Here is a 15,253-nt window from a genome sequence, read left to right on the forward strand (position 1 = left end):
CCACACTTCATTATTTTCAAAGACTGAGTTGTTTGCTGCATGCAGGGCAATCTCATGGGTACCCAGAGTTGGGTTTCTTGTTTTCCATCAATTAAAGAAATCAGACCTCCATTTCTGAGGCAGCTGTATGCTCTTCAAGCCCAGATGTCAGGAAGGGTGAAAACATCTCCAGTCCTCCCTTCTCCAAGCACATGCTAATGTAAACAGAGAGGCCAAAGCTTGGAGAAACATGGTGAGGGATTACCACTATTTAACAGGCTATGAAAATGAATTCTCCAGGCAAAGTCATGAATGCATTTCACATGCCCCAGGCTACTGGGAATAAACCCAGGCCAGGATTTATAAAGAGCAAACTCTTGCCTTTTTGCAGCCTCCCCCACGGACATCTAGGCTCCTATTTCTGTAGCTTGGAGGAGTGTAAAGCAGTAAGACCCAGAAATTAAGTCAGTGCATTTGGCTGCGTATCACATAGGTTAGATTACTGAAGCGTAGCAGGAGTTCAAAATGTCTTTGGATATAATTTTCTTGATTAAATCTCTTTATGTATTAAGCACAAACAAGTAATTTCAGCATTCCTCACTAGTTTGGACTGAACCTCTAGAGTAATTCAAAAATTTTACCTCTTCACTAAATGTTAAGAAAATGGTGACAAAGATCCTTAATCATCCATCAACAATGAACTAGTTTAAAAGGTACTAAAAACTACTTAGACCCAATCAGGCCTTAAGTACCCCAATTTGTGACACATTTAAAAAACAAACAGAAGCTAAAACTGAACTCCACATTCTGCAACACTAAATGAACGTTTTGATACCTGGTTTCTTTTGAGATGGCAAGAAATTACTGTAAAACCTTTGCTGCTGCCAGAATTACCTTGCTTAGAGAAAAATATCCTATGGGTTACCATTTGTTGCCATGCTTTACAGAGGTAAGGCCTATAGTCTGTATCAGTTTCATGTGGAAGTTTTAAAGGAAAAAGGCTTTCTGTGGAGTTTGTAGATTTCTGCATAAGTGTCTGTGTTGTTGCAAAGAGGACTAAGTGGTGCTCTCTCACAAGCTTCTCAAGAAAGGCTGCACATTTCTTCAGGTTCCTCTCCTGCAAATTAAGGCTCTCCCCTCCATTGCTTCTGTCTATCCAATAAAAGGCTGACAGGCTATCTAAAATCAAAAGGCAGAGGGAAGGGTGAGTGCAAAACATGTTTTCTAAAGAGTAGAGAGTGAGGAGTAAGTGGGTGCTACTATTGCAGTTCACAAGAAAAAGCCTTCCCAGGCACTGCTTTATCATCTCTTCTGTCCTTTGTGCCAACCTGCTCTCTAGGATGGTGACCAGACGGAGCAGATCAAAGTGGTAGTCAGTGTCAATGAACATGGCTTCTGCTTCCAGTCCTCCTCCTGATTTTGGAATGATGCACCGGGCTATTAAGTGATAAAGCATTTCTGTTTTTCCTGTTCCTTCTGGGCCATGGAATTCAATGACATCTCCTGTTCAAGAGCAAAGCAGCAAGCTGTCAGGTAAGAGCATTTATAGCTCAGAGTCAGCTTTTAGTGTTTACTGAACAGATATTCACAATGCAAATAACTGGAAATTAAAAAAAACAGTTCAAATCCTGGTTAGCACCTACCAAGAGAAATTTCAATTTTCAAGAAAGGCTTTTAAGTGAAGAAAATCACCTGGGAACAAAGGTTGTTAAAATGTTTCTAAAGGCATCTAGGACACCAATATCAATGAAAACTTGGCAACTGGATTTCATCTTTCATTACAGTTAGATGAAGGCTGAAAAGAAAGCTGCTACACCAAAGTGGTTAAGAAGCCATCTAGTTACACTATGTGCACAAAATTAAGAAATAAACTAAAAAGTAAGAGACAAGCAAAATAAAAAAAATGTTGACCCATTAGAGGTCTAAATTATCTTGGCACATCTACTTTTATAGCACAGACCATCCTTCAGCCTTTCATGTTTGCTATTTGCTTGTTTAATACCTGCACATCACTAGTGATGTGGCCAGTGAAGAGCACACCAATACATTTATTTAGCACTTATATTCTTCTCTGGTGATCATAGCATGAAACTGCTTCTCTTGGTAAGAGGGACTCCCAGATTCCTTCAACACCAGGCAATTACTCTACTAAGAAAGCATTTCTGTTCATAAATGGACTCGGCCTAATTGCCTGATCCAAGTGGGTCAATAAAATACATAAATTTAAAATGCTAAATTAAAAAAGCATTACACTTTACTAGCAAACCAGTTCTTTTGTTGGATGTGAATGCAAGGTACTCCACAGTCTTTTCCAAAGTCATTTTATGTCTTGTATCAGAGCAAGACTCTCAAGAATGTTAATGAATTAGTTGCTCTTTAGAAATTTCTAATTAAGGAAGCTGGATCATTTATTTATGACATTTTGGATTTTAGGCAGAAGAGTAACCACATGGAGTAAGAAGAATCACCCAACTGTAACTGCAGGAAGGTGAGATTTCTATGGCCTTAGCAAGTGCAAATGGCATAACAGTTTTTCAGAGTGGGAAAACAAGAATAGAGAATTAGTTGCAACTTTACTTGTTTGTAAACTTGCTTGCTGAATTAAAAGGGTTTTTTCAAGCTATTACTCACCTTCCAGAGGATGTCCTTTCTTCATAAATGTCTACAATGTCAAAATGCAGCATGGGATGAGGGGCATGGTGGTGGGGAGGAAATGAAGCTCTTACTACACCCATTGCAAGTGCTGAAACCAATTTATACCTGACAATTCTGGTTCAGTGATGATTCTGTCCATTTCAGTGACACTCGGACTTCCCACTTCTCCGTAACAAAATTCCTTGCTGTTTCACAACTGCAATTTCATTTTCCTGAAGTTCTGATACTTTAAAATTTATTAAAGAGCTTGACTGTCTCCCCAGCCCTTACTTCTCTCTTCTGAATGGCTCTCCCCAGTTTTCATATGGAAGACAACCACACTTCCAATCTTAATTTTTCTCCTGTTTATAGGTCACAATATCCACCTCTGCCACCTGCAGCTGCTCTGCTGTCACACAGACTGAGCCAGTGACATCACTGCACCCTGTTAGATAATATATCAGCTTGGAAGAACTCTCTCAAAATGTGGTGGGTAGGTCATTCCTTTATATTTTGTCTACTGAAATATTTTAGAACAATTGTGTAAAACACCTCTTGTTAAGAAACAAAAGTGTATCTTTGGCACAAAGCCTCCTCTGCCACTCTGGCTGGTGTTTCTTGAGTCCAAACCAATAACTGAACTGGGCCAGTATGCAATACAGTTTGCTTCACCTGCCTTTACAGTAAAATATGACTTGCTTAAGAAAAAACATCAACTCTATATGGCCACTCAGAGGAAGCAGTGGGCAAATCTGAGTTATTGTTTGATAGTGATTCAAAGAAGTTAATCTGTAAAACGAATTCTTGACTTCATTGTCCTGGTTTGGGCCAGGATAAAGGTGATTTTCTGTCTTGTACTTTTGCTTTTAGCTAAGTCTCTTGTAAGTAGTTGAAGTAAGAAGTACTCTTCATCCATTTGCAGATGTCTGTGTTAAGAGTAACACTAGATGAGCTTTCATTGGTAGAGCTAACTGATCTATTTATTTATATAAAAGTTCTAAGCTGAATGACAAATCATTCCTGAGAATTTTTGTACTTGTGGTTTATAAATTTTAACAGCAAGACAGCTGAGCACCCTCCAAAACTTTTTCAACATTGAACAAGATACACATCCAGGCTGTAGTTTGACCAAAATATTTCATTTACTTTGAAAAGAGTAAGAGCTTGGACTGCAAGAAAACCTCAAGAGAGATGGGGATTTCTGTGCCTTCATGATTATCAAAGAGGCTGCCCACAAGCAGAATGGCAACAAAACAAAAGCCATTTATAGCAACATCTATAAATGTAAGGTTTCATTAAATTAGCAACCAGCCTGCTACAGTAAGATAAGAGGGGAAACTCATCCTTCTGGATCAGAGAGGACGGAGTGTGACACAGCAGAGAAGTGTGGCCAGCAATGTCTGCAAGAAGCCTTTGACACCACCAAAATAGGTCATGGAGGAAAGTCAGTAGCTTTCAGGATCAGTAGCAGCATCATGCATTAATGTCAAAATCACTTTTAAAAGAGGATTAGTAAAAAGATACTGTCACAGGATGAAAACAGTCTGAGAGGCAGAGCAGAAACAGACTTCAACATGGCAAATTTTCCTGTTAGAATAGGTGTTGCCCAATGTTAAACATATCAGCAGATGAATGTTCCATTAGCTTGGCAAAATGTGTAGAAAACAAACTAATGGGGTTAATACAAATTTAAGATTATGACAATTTGACAGATTGAGATGGATGAGCAGAATGATTTCATATGAAATTCAGTGCTGACATTCAAGAAGCACATTTTAAGGAGTCACCCAACACACTGTTTGGCTCACTATGGGCAAACTTGAAGAGTAACATAGTCCACTGCTATGCAACAGCACACAGGATAAATATTGAAATTTCTGCAACATGATTTAGTTTATGTAACACTAATACATTTTTACATGAACATTGTGCTCAGTCCTGATCATCAATTCAGTGTTATCTTTTGAATGAGAAGAGCCTCAAGCTCTGTCTGGACTCATTACACTAGCAGATGTTGCTTAAACTGTTTTCTGAGGCTGCAGTTTCAAACAGGCTATTAGAATACTCAACAATAACTCTGCAGGTTTCACATCATCAGATACCTTGAAGTATCTGATGACATATATTAATATTTAATGAGCTCAGACTATAATTTACAATATTGTGCAGAAGCTGTCACTAATATTTGTATGGTCCATAAGCAAAGTAGAAAGGCCTAATGTTTATTCCAAGTTAATGTTGGGTTCCATACTATTGCCAAACATCAGAGCTTTATACTGACACCTACACTTCCACACCAGTGGCAAAGGAGAAACATGACTGGGACTACTGGAAGGAAGATTATTTAAAGCTCATGTCACTTTTGCTCCATTCCAGAAGAGCTTACATGGCATGTAATTAATATGCTTATGTGTTCTTAAATATGCAAGGGCATCATAATTAGAAGCATGACAGCATCACAGCAGCACCTGTATTAGCTGTTCCTAGTTTATAGTACTCTGACATGTAAGTTATGAACACTTAGTTATGAACACTTAGCTATGACAACAACTTTGAATAGCTTAATGAAACTTCATCTGTGTGTTTGTTTTAATCAGGAAAAAAGAGTAATTTAGGTCTTTGCATTGCTCTAGTCATACCATTTTAGATTAAGAGCTGTTCAGTCTGGACTTCATGGGCTATGTGTTAGTGTTCCACAGTGACCTACTAAATACAAGTTCATTACAAAAGGAGAGGTAACAGGGATTTAAGACTGAATAATGAGAACACACATCAAAATCACCCATGGATTCAAGTAAATACTGTGCTATTAAAACACAAAGCAAAAATGTAATAAGAGGTGAAGACCATTTATGTGTCCCCATTTGTTAAATCCAGAAGAAAAATAAAAGTGTTTCAGAAGCTTGATGACCATGTTGGCACAGAGAGATCAGCAACAAGTTTAGAATGTTTCCAGCCATCTCAGAACTGAAGTTCTGGAACAGTCTTTGGACAGACAAGAAGCACCTATATAGTTTTAAGATCAAAGCTAAAAACTTGATGGATGGGCTTATGTAACAGTGTGGACTGTGATGGCCAAGGGTTATTAGTGCCCCTCAGGAAGGCTTCTTACAGTCTGTTCTACCAGAACATGGCCAGTTTAGTCTCAAACACTTGTTTCTTGTGTGTAAAATTAATTAAAAAACAACAACAAACAATCCAACAAACAAGAAACCCTCAAAAACAGACTGAAAAATCAGCATTTTCTATTGCTGCATTTTTTCAAAACAAGATGATCTAATTTTTTTTAAATGTTAAGACTTCAGAAGCCCTGTGAAGTATATACCAATTTTAATATTGGTTCTGAATTCTTCTTGGGGGTAACAAAGCAGTTAAAAATTGAGAGTATTCAAATCTTCTCTGCTCTGTTTGCACTACCTTACCAGTATTTCTCTGTCCTCTTCCTTTGCTACAGCATATTTGAAACTTTCAGTGTCAGGAATCATTTGTTGCTAAACTCCTCATGTCAGGTACCACAAAACATTACACAAATACTGCATTTGTAGACTAAAGATAATTTCTCATCCAATTATCTTGGTTATTTTTATTGCTTTTTCTGCTATTTCTTCCAAACCTTCTATAATTTGTGGGAATTCAAATTGCAGACAAGTACTGTTGATAACCACTGCAGCCACCTGCTTCTCATATGAAATCCATTCATACATACATTCAACAAACATAGTGCCTCACAGCATGATCCTTCCAATTGGCCAATTATATGCCTTTTTAAACTATATATTTCTTATTCTGTGTAATCAGAATTATCTCTTCCATTGTGATATCCAAGAAATTTCACAGAATCTATTAAACCAGTCTGACTTTCTAAATAATCAAGTAATTACTAACTGTGCTAATGCCTGTTTAGCTCAGTGATTTATTTCATTAAAACATCAAATCTTGATATTAAAACTTCTTGGTAGAATCATCTACCTCAATCTTGTTGTACTGGCATCACTGGAGGTAGCTCAGTTTCTCCAATCTGAAAGTCTCATTTATTCACTGGAGGTCTACATAAAACACTTTGATCCTAACATTGTCTGCAAACTCATTCAGCCAATTAGTATTTATGTTCATAATGGAATTGTTCCCCAAATTCCATCATCTAAATATAGTCAGGCATTTTCAGGCCAAGACTAAATGGCTTGATTATTTGGCTTTATTAAAACATACTGTTTGCTCATGCTCCTTTTCCTAACTGATCCAAAACACTCCATATCACTGAACTCTTTGCAATTTATTGAATCTCAACTTATCAGCAAATTTCTGCAGTTATCAGTTTGTGGTGGGTTTTATAGATCCCTTATTTTAAAAAGGGTCTAATGATAGAACCCAGAATAAATTTCTGTAAAACTATGAGAAACAGACTTATGTGCTTGTTATTTACTCACTTACACTTGTGTTTCAATACCCATAAAGAGATTTTTAAGTCCATTTAATAAGATTCAGAATGGTGCCTGTGCATTTCATTTGAACCAGATTGCGTAAAAGTGGATTCCCTGAATCCAGGGAAAAGATCTACTTGTATGCTTATCTCTGTCATTTTGCTCCGAGAATATAGTATTTTTCCATAAATGGAATAAAAATACATTTTTACCATGAACAGGAGATCCTTCCTCAGCAAACAGGTAGGGTTCAAGATTCTTCAGAGAACTTCTGCCCTCAAGTCGTGCAAGTAGCTTTTGAAGAAAAGACAGAAGAGAGACATGCTGTTAACTGGAAGTAAAAGACCTTGGGAATCAAATTTAAAGGATTCTGAGAACCAGGAGTTTTCCATCATAGCCCTATAAAAACCTAAGTTTGATTTTAAAAAGGTTTCCATAAATACATATAGAAACCTGTAGTCTGGGCTACAGCACCAGAAAGTTCCATCCTTACAAGCAATTAACATACAGATTCAGTGACATAAGGAGTGGGTATACATTAGAGGAAATAAAGGTTTTCAAAATGAAAAAGCTGCACAGGTGAACTAGCAAGAAGGATCATCTCTAGCTTACAGCAGTGCTGCCATTTGACAGAGCAAAGGGAAAGAAGATAGTTTGTAAACAACACCACAACAAACTAATGGTAGATGAAACATTACCCATCATTAGTCTCCTGAGTTAGTTCCTTTGAGCACCTTTAAAACCATGCACATTTCATGTGTGACTCTTTCTGGAATACAATTCAACTATAGTTACTTGTTTAAACATAGCATGGATTGAGCAAAAGTCATGAGCCAACAGTGGCCCTGAAAGAACCTTTCTAAAGCAAGCTAAAATTTCTAAAGCGAGTTCCTCCAAAGCCCCCTGTAAAGCAAGACCATTTATTCCAGAGTTCATGGACAATTTCTTTAATTGAGAGGTATTTGCATAGCAAGTAGACAGGTATTCACCTAGCTTCTCTTATTTGTAGTTCTGGCATACATTCTTAAACCAAGATTTAACATTTCACCCAGTGGCAGAGCTGTTATCCCTACATGTATTAATTCACATGGGAAAGGACCCTATCAGGATGCTCAGAGCACTGCCAGAGCACGTACCTTGGTGCCAAGTATTTCCTTCTCCAAGACACCCAGCTGTCATGTAAAGATTTAAACAAAACAAATGCTATTCAGTTTTATCCTGTCCTCCTTAAAACCATTCACTGAAGGAGCAGTGAGCACACACCATGCTTTCTCTTTCTGCCCTCCCTGCCACACACTCGAACAACATTTGTTCCGAATTGTCTTAAAAGTTGTTTAAACAGTTGTGTTTGCCTTTAACAGTAGAATAAAACTCTATTAAATGGCCCTGAATTTACTTCAAGTGGTCACAACAGGAATCTAATTGTGACATTTTCATTGACATTTTAACATTCTCTTCCATTAACAGAACATCAATGTGTTTGCCTTTGTTTGCCTGTTCACACATATTCAGTTTTCTGACATGTCCACTGAAGGGCCATAAAAACACTTGAATTGACCTTGCTGTGGATTTGCAGATCCTTCTGTTATGTTTCACACACCATGTGTGTCACTCAGCAAACACTCACAAAGTCAACTCTTCAATATTTTGGAAACCAGACAGGTTCTGTGACCTGGACAAAGCAAAAAATCCAGATGGACTTATGGACACAAGAATAGTGGAACACGTCCCAGGGCACGTACTCGAGGAGCTTGGAACTACTTAGAGAGTCACTGCAGACCCTCCTGTGCAAGCAGCAGCCTGCACCTGGCCCTGGTTTTCAAAGCCAACCCAGAGCCACTGGGGAGGAGAGGCTGCACCCGCTGAGAAGGGCCAGGAATCTCTCACCCCATCATCCAGCTGTGGAAATTGAGAGAAACAGGAAAACCACTGCAGGCTGCTGCTTTTTGATGATGCTTCTTTCTTAGCAAAGGAAGCACGTGGTGAAGATGGGGGCCCGATGATGGGTGCTGCTGAGGCCAGGAGTCACAGCTATTGCTGGTCTAACCATATTTCTGCAGCCTCCTGCCCCCAAATTTGTTTGTACATTAATGAATACACCCTCTGCTGTTTATTTCTTCTGGAAACAATGAGCCCCTATCTCTTCTTACACTACCACCTCTTTAAGCTTACTGCTAAATCTTGGGGAATACAGGGTAGATTGATCACTATCGTTTAAGTAGGAAACTGCAGTTATTTAAACAACAAGTTTATATATTCATTTTAAATAACTACAGGTGGTTACTCTGAGCACTGCTCATGTGGGTAATTTATGATAATTCACTGATGATAGTGCACCTGTGTTTTTATCAAACTTGTATTTACTTCCGAGTTCTGAAGAAGAATCTCCAAAGGCACTTGCCTCATTAGTGTCACGCTGGGAGCAACGGGGTTCCTGGCAGAAACTGCTAACAATTTTCCTGCAAATCTAACAAAGGTTTGTCCATGCTACAACAGAAGTGATAGAAGCAAAGCTGAGACACTAGACAGGCACCTCTCACCTCTGCTGATAAGGAGGGGGACAAGAGGGGTTTTGCCACATCAGCAAAAGCCACTCTGGCTCTGCTCCAGGGGAAGCATTTCCATTTTGCCTTCTCACCTTTACTTTTGTAAAATGGGGTGAGGGGGGAAGCTACAGGCAAAAGAAGGGTGATCTGGATGTTGGTGGGTGGTGGACATTAGGTGTCCCAAGCTTTGTCACAAAGTGTGCAGAACACAGCAGCAAGAGCACTGCTGAAGAAACCCTTTGCGTAGGAAGAGCTTGAAAAAAAAAAATCAAAACAATTTCAAATCACACATCAGAGACTTGAGATTCTAAAATTTAACAGCAGAAGACAGTTTCTTATTTCATAATTATCTTTTATACAAAATACCATCTTTTAGCAAGCTACTAGAAGTAGATCTTTGCTTTTAGGTGTTCTTCAGAAGTGTAATTATACTAGTAAGAAACAGCACGTGTGCAGAATACAAGCTATACTCAAGAGTTAGGCAACAGTTTGTTTAAAATTCATTAGTGACAAGGCAGATGGGACACAAATATCTCAACTATGTCTCTTATAATTTATCAGTTTCATCTTCTTAATAAAGAAATATGTACATGGACAGTTCTATTGACTAATACATTATATGCTTACACTAGATTGGTTTCGACTAAGCCAGGCATAATTGTAAGCATACACATAGGTCTTGTCAGGAATGAGATATTACTTCATTAAAATGTTAAAGAAATTCAAATTAAATACAGAAGCTCTGTGAGCTAACCTACAGGCTATTTACACACAGAAACCTATCTCAAGTACAAGACAAAATTTAATTTTCAACCACTATAACCACTCTGCGCTTTTGTAAACTTTGGGCACAAAGACATATGCAAGCAATTTATCATTTATTTTATTGTGATATACCAAAGGTGCTTTGTGAGGAGTTCTAATTAGTTGTATTAATTACATTCAATAATAAGAGCACAAGACTGCGGTCTCAGTATAACCCTCACTAAATCTGACCTTATGCATGATGTCTTTTTTAGGAAGTACTTCTATGAATTAAGCATTTTTTGTTTCAAGGGCTTTTACCATTTTTTTCTGGACAATGTACCTATACATTAACCTTTCTTAACCCATAGGTTATCAATTCCTCCCTTGCTCAGGTTTGTTAATCCAGTCTATCCCGGGTACTTGCTGCCAGGAGCATTCTCTGCCGGCATGGTTGGTGTGGACAAATCAATGCATTTACCTGCTTGGACACAAGAGGAAAACTCCTGTCCTTAATTTGTGTGTATTTGCTGACAGTGGGCAGCCCTTACTGTTTTAAGTGTCAAAAGGGCTACGGAACTCAAGTCCCACTGAAAAAATCATGGGTTTAATAATAAATAAATATTTATTATCACGTTTTTGTACTTTATGGCCATTCTTCAGCATATTCAGATACAGTAACACACAAAAATCTCCAAGTAATTGCTGATTTCAAGTAGAAGTCACCAGCAAACGATCTAGAACAGGGAAAAAAACCCCAAAACAACAAAACCACATCATACCAAAACCCCGGAACAGGAAAGCTTTTCTCCATGGCAATTCCACCTTCCATCCTTTCTTTAAACCTAATTTTCCTCACACCTCTCCCTTACCAGTCCAAAAGGAGCGAGAATAAAACATTTAAGAAGGAATTACTGAAGCACCTGAGCAACCTCCCCGCGCCCTGCAAAGGAAGAGCCACAGCGGGTTCATAATCCGAACCCCAGAGCCGCAGCCGGGGACACAAAGGGAGAACCGAGCCCCTGTCCGAACCCGTCAGCCTCAGCCACCCGCAGACAACCCTCCCGCAAGCCCCCGGTGTTTCAGGGAAAGCTGCGAACGCTCTCCCACCGCCCCCTCAGCGTGAGGCGCACCCCGGGAGGTGCCCGGGCAGAGGGGACCCCGCTGCCCCTCACACGGGGAAAGCGCCAGACGGAGAGGGAGGGAAGCGCGGCGGGGACGCGGCACTGCGGAGCGGCTGCCCCCATCCTTCCCCCAACACCACCGCCCCCTCGGGAGGCACCGCGGTCGCCGGGCGTTCCCCTCCGCCCGCCCCGAGGGGGTGGGGGGAAGGAGCTGCGCGTCCCTCCCACCCCCCCTCGGGAAAGAGCGGAGGGCAACGCCCGGCGCTTCCCCGGCGGGACGGCCTCGCTTCACCCGACCGCCCGGGCACGGCGACCAGAGGAAGGCGTTGCCCAGTGCCCCGCGGGTGGAGGGGGGGTTGGGGGCCTCGCCTCACCTGAGTGCCCGACTCCGCCCTCCGGAACACGTCACCCATGGCGGGGCTGAGGGGGGTTGGGGGGTGGGGGCCGCAGCTCCCGCTCCCGCCGGGCAGCACGATTGCGCATGCGCACTGCCGCCCTCTCCCCTCACACCGGGCCCGCGCCCCCCAGGCCCGCCGTTCTGCGCATGCGTGGGGCGGCCCCCGGGGAGGCTGGGGTGGAGTCCTCGGGTGTCTGGTTCGCGAGTTCGAGTCCGGCTCCCGACGATGCTCGGGGTTCCCAAGGGGCTGGTGGTCAGTGTAAGGAGGCGGCTGCTGGTTTATTTGGTTTCGTTTGCATTTGTTGGTTTGTTTTATGAAGTAACTGTAGCTTTATAGGTTTCTGGGCTTTTTTTTGGGGGGCCCCTGATGGAAGGTGGTTGGGTAACTGGGTTGGCGTGGCTCACGGGGTGCTCCTCTGTCACACTGGGGCAGATGTGACTCAAGGGAAAATCATCTGCACGGCCACGGTTAAACTCTTGACGCCTGCGAAATTGCTCTTTGCAAAAAGCCAGCTATCAATTATGGCTTAGATTAAAAGAAGTCTGGAATGTTTTAAAGACGTGCCTTGAATCTCCTGGGTTTGAGTGGTGTGTGATGCTCCAGGGGACGAGCCAATGGTCCAGCAAGTCCCTCGTGTTGGTGGCCCTGGGCCAGCAGTGGGACCTGCTCCTCCTGAGGACCACAGCCCATCAGCCCATCTGCTGTGGTTGTGCAACCTGGGGCAGCAAGGGAGAGGAGGATGGGAGAAGGTGGAGAACCTGTTTGTGTTTTCCATAGGCTAAATGCAAAAACAGTAGGATAAGAATAGCAGCTCCCCATATCTGCATATCAAAGAGCACCAATGGTATCGTCTCATCATCATGGGCTTGCAAGGTTATCACTGATACTGCACGTTCTTACAGTTAGGAGAAGAAACTGGTGGTGTAATTCTTTGTTTCTTCAAAGTAATCATGTTTGTCTGTATAAGAAGAGTTCCTCTTAGCTTGGTCTTGAATACACCACAAATCAGAAACATCTAACCTCAGATGCTAGGCGGTGGCTCTGTTTACTCTTTCAGCACTCTTTCAGCCCAAAATACACTGCTCCCTCTGTTCAAAACACCCTGTGTTGTCATCTGACTAATTCAAAGTTTGAGATGTATTCCATAAGGTCAGGTAGATGTAACCCAACTCAAATCTCTACTTTTAGTGTCAAGCTCTGATACTGCTCATCAAAGCACAGAAAGGGGGTGATCTTTTTGCATAGCTGTAGTAGCACTTCTTCTCTGTGTATGGATACACCTGCAAAATTGTCAAGAGCATGGGAGGTTCTCTGGTGAGACTTGGGGAAGGGGAGGGAACATGGCATAGAAATGCAACTACTATAATATTGGTTTAATTTTATTGAGAGAAGTTTCTGCCTCACATTTTAGAAGAAGTCAACATTAGGGACAGACAACCTTAAGAGCTGTGTGTTTGACTGTTGTTGTACCTCAGAGGTCTGGGCCATGTTCCCTGGAAGAGTTCAAAGACTTGTTAATTAGGAGTGATTGCCCTTGAAGCTGACTGATGACTGAACCTAACATGAGAGTCTACTGGACTTGCTGTGACTTATGACAAAGACACTACTCACAGCATCAACAACATGATATATATTTTTTTAATTATAGGTTCTTTGTTCCCGTTCTCCTCTAATTAAAGCCATTGCACTAATTTTTAAGAAGTGTTTGCTATTTGAATTTGGAGACATGAAATATATAGCATCCATAAATGCCAGTTGAGTGAAAGCCACTCCTACCTCATCACTTGCCAATGCCTGTATCCAAGGAGGGTCCTGTGGGAGCTCTTCTACTGCATGGGTGAACACAATTTTGGTATTACAATCTAATGTAAGGTGAAGTATCACAGTCCAGTGGAGATCAAGTAACAGCAATTCAATAGAGAGAGGGTAAAAACACTGAATTCACCTGAGCATTAAAAAAAAAAAAAAAAGGGTATTTAATTGCTCAACATATTTAGTAGGTAACAGAAATGTGTAAATCAAATTATGCCTCTCTTGTTGCCTCTGCATTCGTTTGCTCCATCCAGCATGCCTGGCATTGTAAAGGTAGAAAATTGCTACTTACAATGACAACACTCTGCCTTGATAAAGACTAACTGTGTGCTTTTTTCATTTATTTGTCAGTACTATCATTCTCTTTTTTGCAAATCAAAAGCTAAATTTTGGCACTTCGAAATTTAACCCCAGACCAGCCTTCTGTAGATCCTCTGCACTTCAGCAGTCAGTATCACTGGCATTTTACCAAATTTGATATTGTAATTTTCTCAAAGCTTTCTATGCATTTCTCATCTGCTAATGGTTTTTTTGTTTGTTTTTCTAGCTGTAGACTATATCCCTGCACTCACCTCCTCCTTTGGACCAAAACATTAACATACGTAAATGGGAAAACTCTTTACCACTTGCTTCAGCAGAGTAAGAAAACAAATTTGTTTGTTTGTCTGTTTGTGATTAACTGGTTCTGTTTTGTGTTTTTGTTGAGTTCTGTCTGCATTCTTTCATGTTTCTCTGCAGCAATTCTGAGCGATGGTGAGTGGTACAGGTCCTACCTGCTCCTTACTCTTCCTTCCTAAATAGCAGAAACCTCCTTAATGCAGAATCCTCTTTAATGCAGTATAGTTATAAGTAGCTCATAGTATCCAGGGACTCTATGCCCCAGTGCTCCTGTTTCTGCAGGAAGAAAATTAGCCTGCCTTTGTTTGGCATGTGGGGAGCCTGAGGGTGCCCCTGGAGCCACAGGCACTCTTCGTGTAGCAATTCAGCTGCAAGAGCAATGACTTTTCTAATAGCAGAAAGATGAGACTCTAGGGGTATGCATCTCTGTCTTTATGAAATGTGCATTGTGGAGAAATTTCTTCTTTCATAACCTTGAGCCTGAGCATCTTCCATGATGAGATGCTGGGTTTTCCACTGCACATGTTTAACAGCTGCATTGTAGGGAAAGAAAATGACAGTGGGAGAGAAGAAGGTATTTTATATGGAGTTGCAGCCCTGAGCAAAATTATTTGTTTTTTGGGGGGTATTTGTTCATTTGTGTGTTCATCATTGATAATTTCAGCCAGCAGAAGGAAACTGGGTTGAGTTCTGAGGGAGGAAGAACTATCCCAGGTACCCTGGGGCTGTAGAGAGTTGAGTCTACTGTTGATAGAAACAATAATTTTTTAAAGAAATAAATCCCTAGCTTAAATTGCTGGTTGGTCTACAATACAATCTAACAAATTACCACCCTATCCTGGGGCAAGGCCTGAGATAAGAGCTGAAACAAAGGGGAAGAACATGAAGAAAGACAATGTGGTGACAAGAAATTCAGATTAAGCGAGGATGTTTCCAAAAAAACCATAAAATTTTTATATTTAAGTAATAATTAAATT

General features: G+C 40.8%; 1 protein-coding gene across 1 annotated transcript; it reads right to left on the reverse strand.

Annotated features, from left to right (window-relative positions):
• Positions 1-676: 676 nt before the first annotated feature.
• XRCC2 (X-ray repair cross complementing 2) lies at positions 677-11,904 on the reverse strand. The gene is made up of 3 exons (XM_030446273.1): positions 11,823-11,904; positions 7,247-7,328; positions 677-1,482 (listed from the first exon to the last, which is right to left on the reverse strand). The coding sequence occupies exons 1-3, from the start codon at positions 11,859-11,861 to the stop codon at positions 767-769; spliced, it is 837 nt and encodes a 278-aa protein (XP_030302133.1). The 5' UTR covers positions 11,862-11,904; the 3' UTR covers positions 677-766.
• Positions 11,905-15,253: the final 3,349 nt, after the last annotated feature.

This window comes from Calypte anna, chromosome 2, assembly GCF_003957555.1.
Source record: "Calypte anna isolate BGI_N300 chromosome 2, bCalAnn1_v1.p, whole genome shotgun sequence".
Classification (NCBI taxonomy): Eukaryota; Metazoa; Chordata; class Aves; order Apodiformes; family Trochilidae; genus Calypte; species Calypte anna.

Coding starts and splice junctions, on each gene's coding strand:
- XRCC2 (XM_030446273.1), bottom strand. CDS start 11,861: ATGGGTGACGTGTTCCGGAGGGCGGAGTCGGGCACTCAG. Junction 7,329..11,822: donor GGGCGGAGTCGGGCACTCAG/GTGAGGCGAGGC, acceptor TTTCTTCAAAAG/CTACTTGCACGACTTGAGGG. Junction 1,483..7,246: donor GGAAGGATCTCCTGTTCATG/GTAAAAATGTAT, acceptor GCTCTTGAACAG/GAGATGTCATTGAATTCCAT.